The 14,249-nt window shown below is 37.2% G+C and overlaps 1 protein-coding gene across 1 annotated transcript in view; it reads left to right on the forward strand.

Annotated features, from left to right (window-relative positions):
* The window catches only part of LOC134852869 (fimbrin-like), a 113,696-nt gene that overhangs the window by 87,960 nt on the left and 11,487 nt on the right, over positions 1-14,249 (forward strand). Inside the window, exons 6-10 of the mRNA XM_063868709.1 lie at positions 236-322; positions 9,094-9,174; positions 11,762-11,894; positions 12,490-12,611; positions 13,530-13,725. Coding sequence (XP_063724779.1) covers positions 236-322; positions 9,094-9,174; positions 11,762-11,894; positions 12,490-12,611; positions 13,530-13,725 — 619 coding nt within the window. The remainder of the gene's footprint in view (positions 1-235; positions 323-9,093; positions 9,175-11,761; positions 11,895-12,489; positions 12,612-13,529; positions 13,726-14,249) is intronic.

Below are 14,249 nucleotides of genomic sequence, written 5' to 3' on the forward strand. Positions count from 1 at the left end.
CCACTCCCATTTACCCCGCTACTATGGTTGTGGGGTGAAAAAAATGAGGTGCTATTGAGAAAAGGGGGTTCAATTGACTTGAAAGGGTAGAGGGCTCTTCTTCATTATACCCGCACCAATTTTCATGAATACAAACAGCTTTTAATGGATCATCGTTGAAAAAAATTGATGAGAAAGAGCTTGAAAAGTATTTTGAGAAAGAATCTGAATTTGTGAATTATTTGTTTTATTCCAGGACTCAGAGGCCTATGCCCACTTGCTGGATCAAATTGCACCCAAAGAGAAGAAATCAGAGATGGCGTCACCTCAGACTGTCATGTGTGTAAGTCAACTACAGTCATGTTAAAAGAATCTCCTTTTCTTTCTGCTTGAAACCCACGATTGACCAAAGATGATCAAACAAAGATGGAAATCAGGGATGCAATTTTTTTGTAAAAACTTTGGAAATAATAACCAAATTTTTCCTTTCTTGAAAATTTTTTCATTTATCATAACCAAACCAACGAAAAGTCATGAATTGGCCAAACTTACAAAGCCCTGTTCCCGCTTGTTGAATTGAGATAGAGACCAGTTTGAGCTTATGTAAATCCTATCAATTTGTTTCTTCCTGTCTGGAGACCTGCTGTCCCGACCTTGTGATCTCTAACGTCCGGTATGATCTCAAATAGAACGGTGCAGTAAGATTTCGATTTAATGCCTAACAGTTGCTTGAATTCAAGTTAACAACTATTCTTTTTCTATACGATACATTTCTATGCTTCAACATGGCGCAGTCAGCAGAAAGGAAAGGAGGGGGGAAAATCCACTTAAGATACTATCATTTTGGGACGCAATTTACTCGGAGGTGTGAATCATAAAGTTTCACCGGGGGATGATAGCAAATATGACATTGATTCCGATGATTTCTATTTTGCGCGTATCTTAAATGCGGCGGCTATTGCAGCGTTGCCAGAGGAGGTAAATGGGAAAAACCGTATTGAGGCGGAAAAGAAGTTGAAGTTTAATCTCTATCTCTGTATTGGAGACAAAGCGCAAAGGATATTTAAAGCACGAAAACCGGTGGTAAATGTTAAAACGAAACGTTACCCACGGGTCCTTGACGAGATGCAAATTGTCTTTAAGCGTGAACGTAACGTAACTCATGAGAGAGAACTTTTCTATGGATTAAAGCAGAGGGAAAATGAAACATTTGAGAAATTCCAGGCGGAATTGAGCGCTCTTGCAGGCAGTTGTGATTTTGATAATGCGGCCGAAAACGTTCGTGATATTTTTATTATGAACATGCGGGAATCGGATTGCCAACGAGAATTGTCACGATCAACAAAGTTACCCGAGGAAGTCTATCGGATCGCATTATCGTATGAATGCGGTGAACGTGCATATAAATCATACACTGGAAAACCGGCCTCGTCAGCGCCGCCGATATCTATAAAACAGGAGCCAGTTTATAATATCAGAAGGGGACAAAGATTTTTCAGAGGTCGAGCACGCGGGGGTCACGGAGGGTACACCCAAGGATCAAGCAGTGGGGGACGCGGTAATAACCGTAAGTGTTATAATTGCGACGCACCGAACTTTACTCTTGATCATATTGCGAGTTGTCCTGCAAAGGGAGCAACATTTAATTCGTGTCGGAATCTTTGAACGAACATGCAGAGGGATTAGGAGAGGCACTAACAAGTGGAGAGGACGAGGACGAGTCGGATTAGTGAGAGATGAAAATGAGCACGATCAGAGCATGCAGAGTGTTAATGATGTGGCAGAAGATCCAGTGGCGTGGCTGAATCAGCAGGGAAGCGGGGAGAATGAATCTATGACGTCAGGATCTGATGATTACATGGTGATGTCGATCAAAAGGAAGAAGAACCTGACAGAACTGAAGATCACTGGGGCCCGAGTCCAGGTTGAGGTGTCAGGAAAAAAAATGGGGTTATGGATAGATAGCGGATCCCCAGTGACGATTTTCAGCATGACAGACCTGAAACCAACATTAGGTAAAGCGAATATTCAGTTACAACCTTCGAAAGATGATTTCTTAGACTACAACAACAACCGAATACACATACTTGGGAAGGTAGCGGTGATGATGTCGCTGAACGGCTAGGCAGCACCAGCACATGTGTCAGTAAAATCAGGAATTCATCAGTCAATCCTTGGTTGTGATCTGATGGGCACCGTAGGCCTGGAGTTGGTGCAAAGAAGGAAAAAGATGGGAATCACGGGGGAAGGGAGCAGTCAAGAAGAGGAGGAATATGATGAATTGCAAACATATTACTGTAAGTTGTACCCAAATTTATTTACCAGGATAGGAAAAATCCGGAACGTTAAAGTAAGAGCCGATTTCTTCAAAAATTTAAATCCGATACAACAAAAGGGGCGCCGGGTGCCTCTCAGTCTACAAGATAAGGTAGATAAGGAGATTAATTGGTTGATAAACGAAGGTCACATCATCAGATTACAAGAGTGTTCAGATAAGTATTTTGTCTCTCCTATAGTCGTCACAGTAAAAAAAGATGGAAGCATAAAATTGGCTTAGAATCATGAGAACTGAAAAAACAGGTACACAAGAATAAGTACCAAATGCCAAATTTTGACGAACTAGTAGACGGAATAAATCAGATAATTGCTGAAAGGAAACCTGGGAATGTATACTTTACAACGCTGGATTTCACATACGCGTACGGGCAAGTTTCCCTAGAACAAAAAACAAGTGAGCAATGCAACTTTTCATTAGTCGGCGGGAAACTGACGGGAACTTATAGTTTCAAAAACGGGTTTTACGGGATCACGTCAATGCCGGCGGAATTTCAAAAAGTGATTGATAATTTACTTAAGGAATTTCTGCAAGCAAATGCTTTCAGCGAAGATATTCTAATAGCTTCTAAAGGAACTAAAGAAGAGCATATTGCGTTAGTGGAAAAAATACTTTAAAAATTGGACGTTTCTAATGTTTCGTTGAAATTACGAAAATGTGAGTTTGCAAAAACCAAGTGTGAGTGGCTCGGATATCAAATTGGGGAAAGTGGCGTCGCGCCGTTAGTCCGGAAAACACAAGCGGTGGAAGATCTGAAAACCCCAAAATCTAGAAAGCAATTAAAAAAACTAATGGGTTCAATGCACCATTAAGACTATTACTAAGTCAGAATAGCGATTTTGTGCAAACTAAAATCGCTAGTGCAAAACATTGTGGAACTAAGACATTTCGACATTCACCATGAGACACGGATTATCTGCGATGCTAGTCATGATGGCCTAGGGGCCGTGTTAGAACAGTACAGCGCCTCCGGGTGGCACCCGATTTCGTTCGCATCAAGGTACCTCAATCCGGCCGAGAAAAAATATTCTGCAAATGAATTAGCATTAGTCGCGGTAGTGCGGGCCACTGAACATTTTCGAAACTATATATATGGCCGTTTTTTAACAGTTATATTGGATCACAAGGCGTTGCTTACATTGTTTAATTCCTCCCCAAAAGCAAAAAAAAACATTTTTTAGCCAATTAACTCGATGATACGACCGGTTAGTACCTAACAATTTCAAAAGTTGACCATAAACAGGGATCAAAAATGGGATTGGCAGACTATTTGTCTCGGTTTTCATCCGCATAGGCTCCCGAGACAAGTCATTATGATGAAAGTTTTACGGTAGCGAAAATAAAAATAATCAACGAAGCATTGAAACCGAAGGATCAAATGAAACCTAGGGGTCAGAAAGTGAATCAACTGAGGCCAAAACCGACGGTAGAGGGCGATCACTCGTGTTTTGCGATAACAAAAACAGTTGTATCCCACGAAAATAGAAGAAAAGCTGAATGTGCAAATATTCACCGTGAACACACACGCTCACTAGAGGGCGAGTCTACAAGCAACTGGCGGTTAAGCAATCAGAATTGAGATATTTGCGTACCGGCGGAAATATGCAAATACCGACGTAACAAAATCAGACGTTGTTGTCAGAGCTTAAATTCAAGTTGTACACTTCGAAATAAAAGTTAAAAAAATATGTCATCGATCAATTCACCCGAGAAAAACGACCCACGAACATCCGCTATTAATAATACTTCAACCCACTCTGGAGATGTAAACCTTAATGTTGTTCTAAATCGATTAAACCAACCACCTAGAGTAAGTTTTGACTCTGATTTTGAATTAGTACCGCCAGAAAAAGTTGTTCCAAAACAACAAATTCAAAAAAAGTTTAATACTATTCTTTCATTTCTTCATCAGTTTCCCGGACTATCTTACCCACTCGTGCAGAATGATAAACTGATTTACTCATTAGTACCTAGCGACAACAAAGTAGTTGGAAAAATCGATTACCTTGAGATCCTGAGTTTGAATCTAGTAGAAGCCAATCTGGAAAAGGACCCGATACTGAAAACGATCCGCGATGCAATCCGAGATAAAAACCCACGAGCCAAGGACATCATCACAAGATTGGGGAAATATTACGCCCAACCTTAAAATGACTTTGCCGTACGCGAAAACTGCCTGTAGATGGATGGCCAGCTGGCCATACCGAAGGATATGTCGTCAGCGGTACTCAATGTTTGCATTTTAACCACCACGGATGCAATAAGATTTTTGCAGCCGCGAAGGACGTATGGCTACCACTGATGCACCGAAACATTGCCACTACAGCGAAGTACTGTAGAAGCTGCGTAGAAGCAGGTAAAAATATTAAACCAGATATTCCAAAGAGTGATATAGGCGACACGTATGTGCGTAAGGAACCCAATGATTTGGTTCAATTAGATTTCTGGTATCCGGTCAATTATGTAAAGGGTGGGAAGAAATATGTATTAGTCGCAGTAGATAATTTTTCGCATTGGCCGTCGGCTTATGACTGCTCAACTAACAAGCCTAAAAATCTTTTAAAGTTCCTAAGGAAGTACATAAATACCCATGGGCACCCAAGGAAATTACATATGGGTCAGGCAACTGGATTTTTCTCGAATGAAATTCAGAATTTCTGTAATTATGAAGGTATTGAACTCATTAAATCTCCGGCTTAGGACCATCGCGCGATGGGAATGGTCGAACGGACAATTGGGTCGATAAAAAACTACGTCCTAACATGTCTTCAGCAAAATAGAAATTATAAGTTTTAGTTAATGATCTCCCGTGCGCTCAGCGCGCTACGTTTTTTGCCCCATTCTAAGACTAAGCTAATGCCCTTTGATGCTTTTCATGGAAGAGAAGCGAATACGGCTCTACGAAATTTGACGAAAAAGCCATCATTGAAAAATCTAAATTGGAACAATGTTATTAACCAGAAGTTGTCTTTTTTAGACAAGTCGAGTAATCTCCCTAATGTGGAACTAACCCTAGATTGGGAGAAGCGGAGCAATCTGGTGTACGCCCCGGAATATAGAAAAACCTTAAGGGTTTTGAATGAGCATGAGCTAATGGAGACGGACCCCAAGGTCACGGAGTAGTGGATCCCAAGGCAGCACAAGAGTTACCCGAGGCTCCAGAATGGCTCATAAGACATAAAACTAGTACTACAACAGCATACCAAAAGACTGGAAAACGCACCCGAAAGACCCGAGAAGGTGTAAGCGTTTACAATTAAAAAATTGAAAAATTAACTAAACACACGGTGCAAATGGAAAAAGGGTCGTTACTAAGGCGAAGTGGTGTTTCATTTAGATCGGCGGCTGAAAAAAGCCTAATTGAGAACAGTAGCGACGGATGCACCCCACGTCTTAGCAAGACTACAAGGAACATTCCGGGTCCAACTAAGCCCACAAAGTACAAAAGTAAAGCAGAAAAATATCAATTGGAAATGAAAAAAGGGCGAAAATCGAAGAAAACCAAATCGTTGAGTATAGCAAAGACGAAGATATGGTACGAGCAAAAAAACCGAAGAAACATCGAATAGTCGAGTACAGCGAGGACGAAAGCGACGCGGATGAAGATAGCGATTGGACAGTCGAAACGGACGAAACGGCGAAAATGTCTCTTGCAGCGGGCGGAGGAGAAAACGAACCGTCGGGAACGGACAAGGAGCGGACACCGAAAACCGTCAGTAGTAACAAGGCGAGGAGACAACGCGAAAATCGACGCGACAACGGAGAGGAGTCGACAAATCGAATAGTCGAGTACAGCGAGGACGAAAGCGACGCGGATGAAGATAGCGATTGGTCAGTCGAAACGGACGAAACGGCGAAAATGTCTCTTGCAGCGGGCGGAGGAGAAAACGAACCGTCGGGAACGGACAAGGAGCGGACACCGAAAACCGTCAACGAAAACAAGGCGAGGAGACAACGCGAAAATCGACGCGACAACGGAGAGGAGTCGACAAAATGGGGGGAATAATGATTCACCGAATAGAACATAAGTGAAAGATGAAGAAAAAACCTTAAGGAGAGGTTTGGCAAGTACGCCTGAAAACTCAAGTTAAACTAAAACTGAACTAGTAACATGTACCTAAACATGAGTTGATAAATTTAACATCTATAATTTAAAATTTATTTTTGGTTGCCCGAATGAGATAGGGACCAGTTTGAGTTTATGTAAATGCTATCAATTTGTTTCTTACTGTCTGGAGACCTGCTGTCGTGACCTTGCGATCTCTGACGTCCGGTATGATCTGAAATAAAACGGTGCAGTTCGATTTGAGGCCTAACAGTTGCTTACAATTCAAGTAAACGACTAATCTTTTTCTATACGATACATTTCTATACTTCAACAGAACCAAGAAAAATTGTCAACCAAACTACAGTGCTGATTTAAATTAACCGGACAAAATTCGTTAAACTTGAAATTTAAAACGCGTTTTTCTCAAGCTGAGCTGAATTAAGATGAAAATTTATGAAGACAAAAACTGCTGAAAATTTTAGCAGAAATAGTATGGCGTAATTTGTTTTGCAAAATTCGGGCCCAAAATTGTACCCCAAAAATGGGTCATTTTGGCTTTTCTTGGTTAGTCAAAAACTACGCCCAAAATTCCGAATCAATCACAGACATTTTTCTATCAAAGTGACCCCCTTACGTAGCCCAACAAACTTTAAGAAGGTTGTATTCTCCAAAACATTGCTTAAGTTAATTTTTTTTTGTTTGATAGACAAAAAAGTCGTTTTTACTACATAAAATACCAACTTTTTGTTTAAAAACAAAATTTAAAGGGTTCGCAATTTTTTTTAAAGAAAATACCCTTCTTAAAGTTTTTTGGACTACGTAAGCGGCTCACTTTGATCGATTTATGTCTGTGATCGACTCCGTGTTTTGGGCGCAGTTTTTTATTTTCTAAGAAAAGCCGAAATCACCTATTTTTGGGGTAATATTTTGGGCCCGATTTTTGCAAAACAAATTAAGCTATAATAATTCTGCTAAAATTTTAAGCAAGTTTTCTCTTTTTAAGTTTTCATCTAAATTCAACCCAATTTGGGAAAAACGAGTTTTAAATTTCAAATTTAACGCGTTTTATCCGGTTAAGTTAAATCAGCACTGTATTTAAAGTATTTGAGAATAGTTCAGCATTTTTAATACTCGATTCTTCTTGGCTGAATTATCTAGCTCAGAACTAGGTGAAACCCAATAAACTGCATGGGGAGGGGAGGCGGAGCAATAAGCAGAATGCTCTATGAGCAGAAGAGGTCCAAGAGCAGAAAAACAGAAAAATTTTGACTTAAGTTGGTCTATACAGGCTAATTGATAAAAAAATTATTAGAATCGTCAAAAAATACCAAAAAAATGAAAAAATTATTCATGAATTGAATAATTTCTTTAAGTTTTTTGATTGAATTTTTCTAAATCCTAATTAAATTACTCAAATTATGCATAAAATGTTCGTTGTTCTGGTATTACTGACGTTTCATAATTAATTTACCAATTAGCTCAAAAAAATTAGATATTTTTTTTTCAATTTTTCTGCTCTTTGACCCTTTCTGCTTTTAGACCATTCTGCTTATTGACTGGCCACCATGGGCAGGAGATGTGTTAATGTGTTATTTTTAACTGTCATGACTACAGTGCTGATTTAAATTAACCGGATAAAATGAACAAAACTTGAATTTTCAAACACGTTTTTCTCAAAGTCAATGAAACAAAAGCTGCTTAGAGTTTCATCAGAATTAATATGGTGCAATTTTTTCTCCGAAACTTTCAACCGAAAGTTTATCCCAAAAATGGGTAATTTTGGCTTTTTTCAATTAACCAAGATTTACGCTGGAACTATTTTGCTGATTGATAAAGAAAAATACATCACAAGAAATGTCTTACACGGCCCAACAAATTTTAAGAAGCGTTAAATCTCCAGAAATTTGCGCAAATTGTTTAAAATTTGTTTTTAAGCAAAAATTCTGGGTTTTATCTAGTAAAAATCTTATTTATTGACTATCAAGTAATTTTCTTCTCTTAGACAAGTTTTTGGAGATTTAACCCTTCTTAAACTTTGTTGAGCCGTGTAAGAGGCTTCTTGTGATGTGTTTTTCTTTATCAATTAACAAAATAGTTCCAGCGTAAATCTTGATATTGAAAAAAAGCCAAAAGTACCCATTTTTGGGATAAAATTTTGGTTGAAAATTTCGGAGAAACAATTGCACCATATTAATTCTGATGAAATTATAAGCAACTTTTGTTCTCTTCACTTTTTGTCTAATCTTAACCCAATTTGAGAAAAACGTGTTTGAAAATTCAAGTTTTGTTCGTTTTGTCCGGATAATTTAAATCAGCACTGTATTGGGTTGACCAAAAATTACCAACAAAACCCCTCTTTCAATGTTTCGGGTTAGCTTTGAAACTGATCATGAAAACAAAGTTTGTAAGACGAAGTCGTTTGAAAAACTGAAAATGTTTGTTTCTGTGATATATAAATTTCTTCAACCTTATTTCACTAATTCTGCTCAATAAGCATTCTCTAAAAAAACTGCTGGCTTAATTAATACGGGACGCAATGAAAAGATTTCAGCAATAAAATTACCGCAAAAAAAATTTAGCTGTCTTTTTTCCTTTTGCCCTCGATAATAAATATTAACTTTGTTTTAATGTTCATATTAAGTCTGGTATTGACCTAATTAGTTTGATTAGCTGGTAGTGTGTCATTGGACTGAATTGCATAAAATTAACTTCAGTTATTTTGTCGTTCCAGAACCCGAAGCTACTGGAGAGGGCAGAAACTAACTTAGAGAGTGCGGATAAACTGGATTGCAGAAAATTCGTCACCCCTCAGGTTAACTTTCTAGAGACATAGAAAAGCTGAAGCACAGTAAAAGATTCCAGAAAAGGCATAAGTTTAAATTGTTTATTGAAACTCAAAAGCTTTCTGTAAAGTAATATTTCTCCTTTTTAATCGGGAACAATAACCTATAAACAAAATTTGAATTTCATAGCTTCCAAACTTTTATTGGAAAAATTGATCATGGGAAACTATGATTAGCAACAGCAAGCATGTGCTTTTGTGAAAAATTCTTCCTGTTTTAACATAAAATGTTATTCAAATGTTTATTTCCACGGTGTGATTTTTTTTCAACAGACAAATTTCGGCTACTTAATGGCCCATTTTTGGCGCAGTTTATGTACCACCTAAAAAAATTGATGTCTAAAGTTCAATGTTAGAAAGCAATTTTACCTGCAATCTTTTGTTATAATGTAAAACAGAATTAAATCTGGAACTATTTCGACCACAAAAACACGATGATTTTTTTGACCTATGAAAGCATCAGAGCCATAAGTTATTGTTACGATTTTTGACTTTTAACTGAGTTTTTGAAGCTAGTTTTGGTGCCATTTGGAAAATATTGACTTTTTGAGCTCGAACTTATAAAGATATTTTACCTGTGATCATTTATCAAAAAGTTATGACAGTTTAAAAATCAATAATTTGCAAAGTTGGGATAAATAACAAGCATTATCAACCGTTATTTTAACGCGCGAACCGTTCTATTTTGTTTTAAACGGTACCTTACCTTTCTAGACGCCATTGCATCACTTTTAATTTTAAATGGGTGGTTGGAATTCTGAGTTTTTTTCCAAATTTATCATGAAATAACTTTCCTAAAATTATGACTCATTCTTTGGACTCTTAGACGGCTTTTTCCTTATTACGAACAAACTTGTATCATTTCAAATTTATTTGAGGCAAGCATATTGCTCGTTTCATTAGGTTATTAAACTCTAAGCTTTCAGTTTGTGCTTTGCATAGTGTGTTGCGGATACAAATGAGAAATGTCTTTTTTGCACGGTTTGAATCATTTTTTTCAACCAAAAATTTTTTGTTGACGCTTAAGGGCAATCGAAACAATTCTTTTGTGGTTACTCACATGATCAGACATGAATTATGCTTTTTTTCAAAAAGACTTTTTGAAAAGTTTCATTTTGTTTGTCAATAAAGTTGTTTAATAAGTGTGTGGTTGGTCTTTTTTTTTTCATTTCTCTTTCCCTCCAATATAGAGTCTTTATCCGTCTACTCTTAAATCTGATTTTTTCGTTGTTTTAAACTTGAGGTTTTTTCGGCTCAATATAAAAGCATTTGCTAAACGGAAAGCAAACGCGGAAAAAAATTTGTTGACTTCTGCTTTTGCAAACGGATTAAAAGTGAAATAATTTCTTTTTTGATCCACTTTTCAGAAAATGGATTAGATTTAGTAAATATATGTTAACCACAAAAATATCATGAATTTAAATTTTTCAAGCAGATAAACGTTTTTTGAAAATTTTTAATTTAAAACTTTTCTGAAAGAAGCCAGTTCTCTATGAGTTATTTTGTTGGCTATGTTTCTTTATAGGAATTCGCAACTAAATTTATGTCTGAACACGAAAAAGTCTCTTTGAAGAAACTAAAATTTTCTTGAGCGTTTATGCATGTTTTGATGAAGTAGACAACATCTGGCTTGATGATACACGAAAACAAACTTCTGAATTCCAACGAATAAACATAAGAAATGCAATATAACTTTTGTTAACAATTGGTTAGAAAAATATATTTTGAATTAACTAAACGTATGAATCCCGCCGGGGTGGATCTAGGATTTTCTCGAGGGGGGGGGCGTATTTTCAAAAAATTTTCAAAAATTTTGACGTTTTTTTTTTAATTCGACCAAATTGATTTTTCGAGCTCTCCCAAAGCACTGTTTTTCCCGTATTTTGGGCTAAATTTTCAGCGCCGCAAGCAATTTAAAATTTTGAAAAAAACTGTCAAAAAAGTCATTTTTGGGCACTTTTTGAGAAATTTTGACAAAAAATCGCGTTTTTTTTGGCGCGCGCTCCCCCTCAAAGTTAGTATATTGGCGCCAAAGGCGCTTTTAGAAAAATTTTAGGATCGGTCGGCCAAAAATGGATTTCTTAAAAAGTCTCAAAGGTGGACCCTTTGGGTCGGCAGGGGGTGAATCCCTGAGGGGGGGGGGCGTCCCATGTGTTTCGTAGTTTTTTGTAAGGTTTTATTCACGTATTTGAAACGCAATTTGTTTTCAATTGATAATTTTGCCCGCAAACAGTAAGAAACTTAAGTCCGTTTAATTTGCGATTAACAAGACTAGCATGCTTGCTGATTGTATAAAAAACCGCTCTACGAAGACCTACAAAAGATATCCGAACTTTGGTTTTTTTGATAGGCTAGTAAAAGAGTGATAGCCAGAAGATTTTGAAAAATAGCCAAAGGATCAATCTCCTCCTAAAAAACTGAAGAAGTAATTTATAATTTTTCAAGGCTTATGAATGCGAAAGTCGTGTAATTTTTTAAATCAAATTAAATGGCCTAACTTCCAGTGAGTTTTTACTAATTAGGCTGGTTTATTGACACTCGTGTTTGTACCGTGTAGGACATCGTGGATGGGAATGACAAATTGAACATGGCGTTTGTGGCCAATCTGTTCAACAACTACCCTGGACTGAATGAGGAGGAGGAGCCAGTGGCCCCCGAGGAGATCATCACAGAGACCAGGGAGGAGAAAAGTAATAAGCTCAAAACACTGAAAAGGGGATGTTGAATCAAAATTTCTTTTTGATGACGTCACTAAATTTCGTCTGACCTTGAAATATTTGATTTCATATCAGAAAGGAAACAAAGAGGTCGCTACCAAATATAAAACAGTAAAATATTGAATTTAGTATGTTTCATTTTCAGGATTGGCATTGCTGCTTAATAGGAAAATGGGGGGCAATGAAAAAGTGGGGAGGGGGGGGGGGGGAATTAAATCTGGGATACTTAATTTTGCTTTCAGGTTTTCATCATTCCATTAATCTCGTTATATGACAAACTTATGTAGTTCCGAGTTAGTAGAAACCAGAAGCAGGTATATTAAAGACTTTTTCCAAGGCAAGGCGGGGGGGGGGGGTTTGGCGGATTTTTTCAAGGAATGCCTCATAAATCCCAAAAACGTATCAGATCTTGTTTAAATCTTAGATACTGAGAAAAAATTTAGAATATCTTAAGATACAAAATAAATTTTTGTATGAACAAAATCGACAGCTTTATCCAATTTGTCCGCTTAAATTTGATCTGTGATAGCTGGTTTGATCCAAAACAGACAATTCCTGTTGTTTGCAGCCTTCCGTAACTGGATCAACAGTCTAGGTTTGGGAACCCCCGAGGGCTTCAAGCCCAAATGGGAGGCAACCTATGTGAACAACCTGTACGGGGGACTGGCCAATGGACTCATCATACTCGCCGTAACTATTTAGTCGTTCTCGCATTAAACACTTTTTTGGCTGGAATCAAGTATTAATTCAAATACTAACACGAAAAGACAGAAACTCGACCCCCTCGCTACCCAAAGGTCCTAATAGTAATTTAGGAGAGCTCGGAAATTAGTCTGGCCGAGTAAAAATATAAACAAAATTTGTCGTAAATTTATTGAAAATCAATCCCCCCTCTCAAGAAAACCTATATCTGCCCCTGAAAGCATGTATAAGTCATTGATGATATCGATTAGAAATTGATTTTTGTGTCAATAGAAGACATAGGATACAAATGTTCGTTCTGATCGTTCACCTCCCTTATCAGTGATTTGACCCATTAGCAATTCTTCTTCGGTACTTTCTTGCAACATCTAATTTGTCTAATCGACACTAACATTTTTCTGAACACGCGTTTAGTTCCAATATACACTAAAATTGAGTGTGGCGTTTGCGCCGATAAAAAACGTGATTTTATAGCAAAAACCTAAAGAGTATCTACAGTTTTTAATTTTGGGCCCGACTAATTTTTCTAAAAATTCGCGTACATTGTACAATTATTTGCCAAAAAAACGAGTTTAGATTATTTTAAAAGGCTTGAACAATCAATGTGGCACGTTTGATGAAATCACACCGGTTTGAAAATCGAGAAAGCCCCTCGAGAAAACCCTTGATCCGAGTCTGGTTCTGCATCAAATAGAAGAAATACCTGGACAAGTTAAACAGTTTTTTGTCAATTTTGTTTTAAAGCATGTGCAATAAAGTGTATTTGTTATTTTAACATAATCAAGTTTTCATATGAAACTTTAATTAGATGCTTTTTGCTGTTCTTATTAGTAATTAATTACTAAAAATCTAAATAATAATATTAAACACTTAAATGTTTAAAAAATGGGCTGTATTTTTATCCAGATCGAGGACACCATTCGGCCAGAGACAGTAGACTGGAGCAAAGTGTGTTTTCCCCCGTTTAAGCAGAACAGAGCCGAGATCCAGTCGAGACAGAACTGCAAGTATGCCATAGACTATGCACCCAAGATCAGTGGACTCAAACTGGTCTCCATAGGGGGAAATGACATTTACGATGAACGGGAGACGTTGGTGCTAGGTGGGTGCTAAATTTTACATTAGAAGAGACAAAACTTGAAAATTGGCAATCCATCAACTCGTGTTTGTTTTTCATGAAAAAAGTAGTTTTTTTTCTGTTTTCCAAGCAAACCAGCTGCCACAAATAATCATCGGAGATATGAGTGTTATATCATATTGAAGCACTTTCAATCGTGATTCCAACAACATGACAAACATTTAAAAAAGTTTTCTCAGCGTCGAGAAAAACCTGTTTGAACCTTTTCATTTTTGTCTGAATCCGAGCGAACAAACAAGCTTGCAATAGCTTAATTTAATGGCTTAAACGCTTACAATAGCTTAATAAAAGCCGTAAAAATTTAAATTTACTCGAAGAAAGTTAGTTTTTATTTGAGTTTTTGGAACCAAAAACTTTGAAAATTTATTTAAAAAACGGCAAAAAAATTTCTATTGGTTTTTTTCTTTGACTTTTTTGTTTTTCTATTTTTGCTACTTGTAGAGTAACCTGCTTCCTCGTTCACCATTAAAACTTTGATTTATAACATT

Source organism: Symsagittifera roscoffensis, chromosome 8 (assembly GCF_963678635.1).
Source record: "Symsagittifera roscoffensis chromosome 8, txSymRosc1.1, whole genome shotgun sequence".
NCBI classification, from domain to species: Eukaryota; Metazoa; Xenacoelomorpha; order Acoela; family Convolutidae; genus Symsagittifera; species Symsagittifera roscoffensis.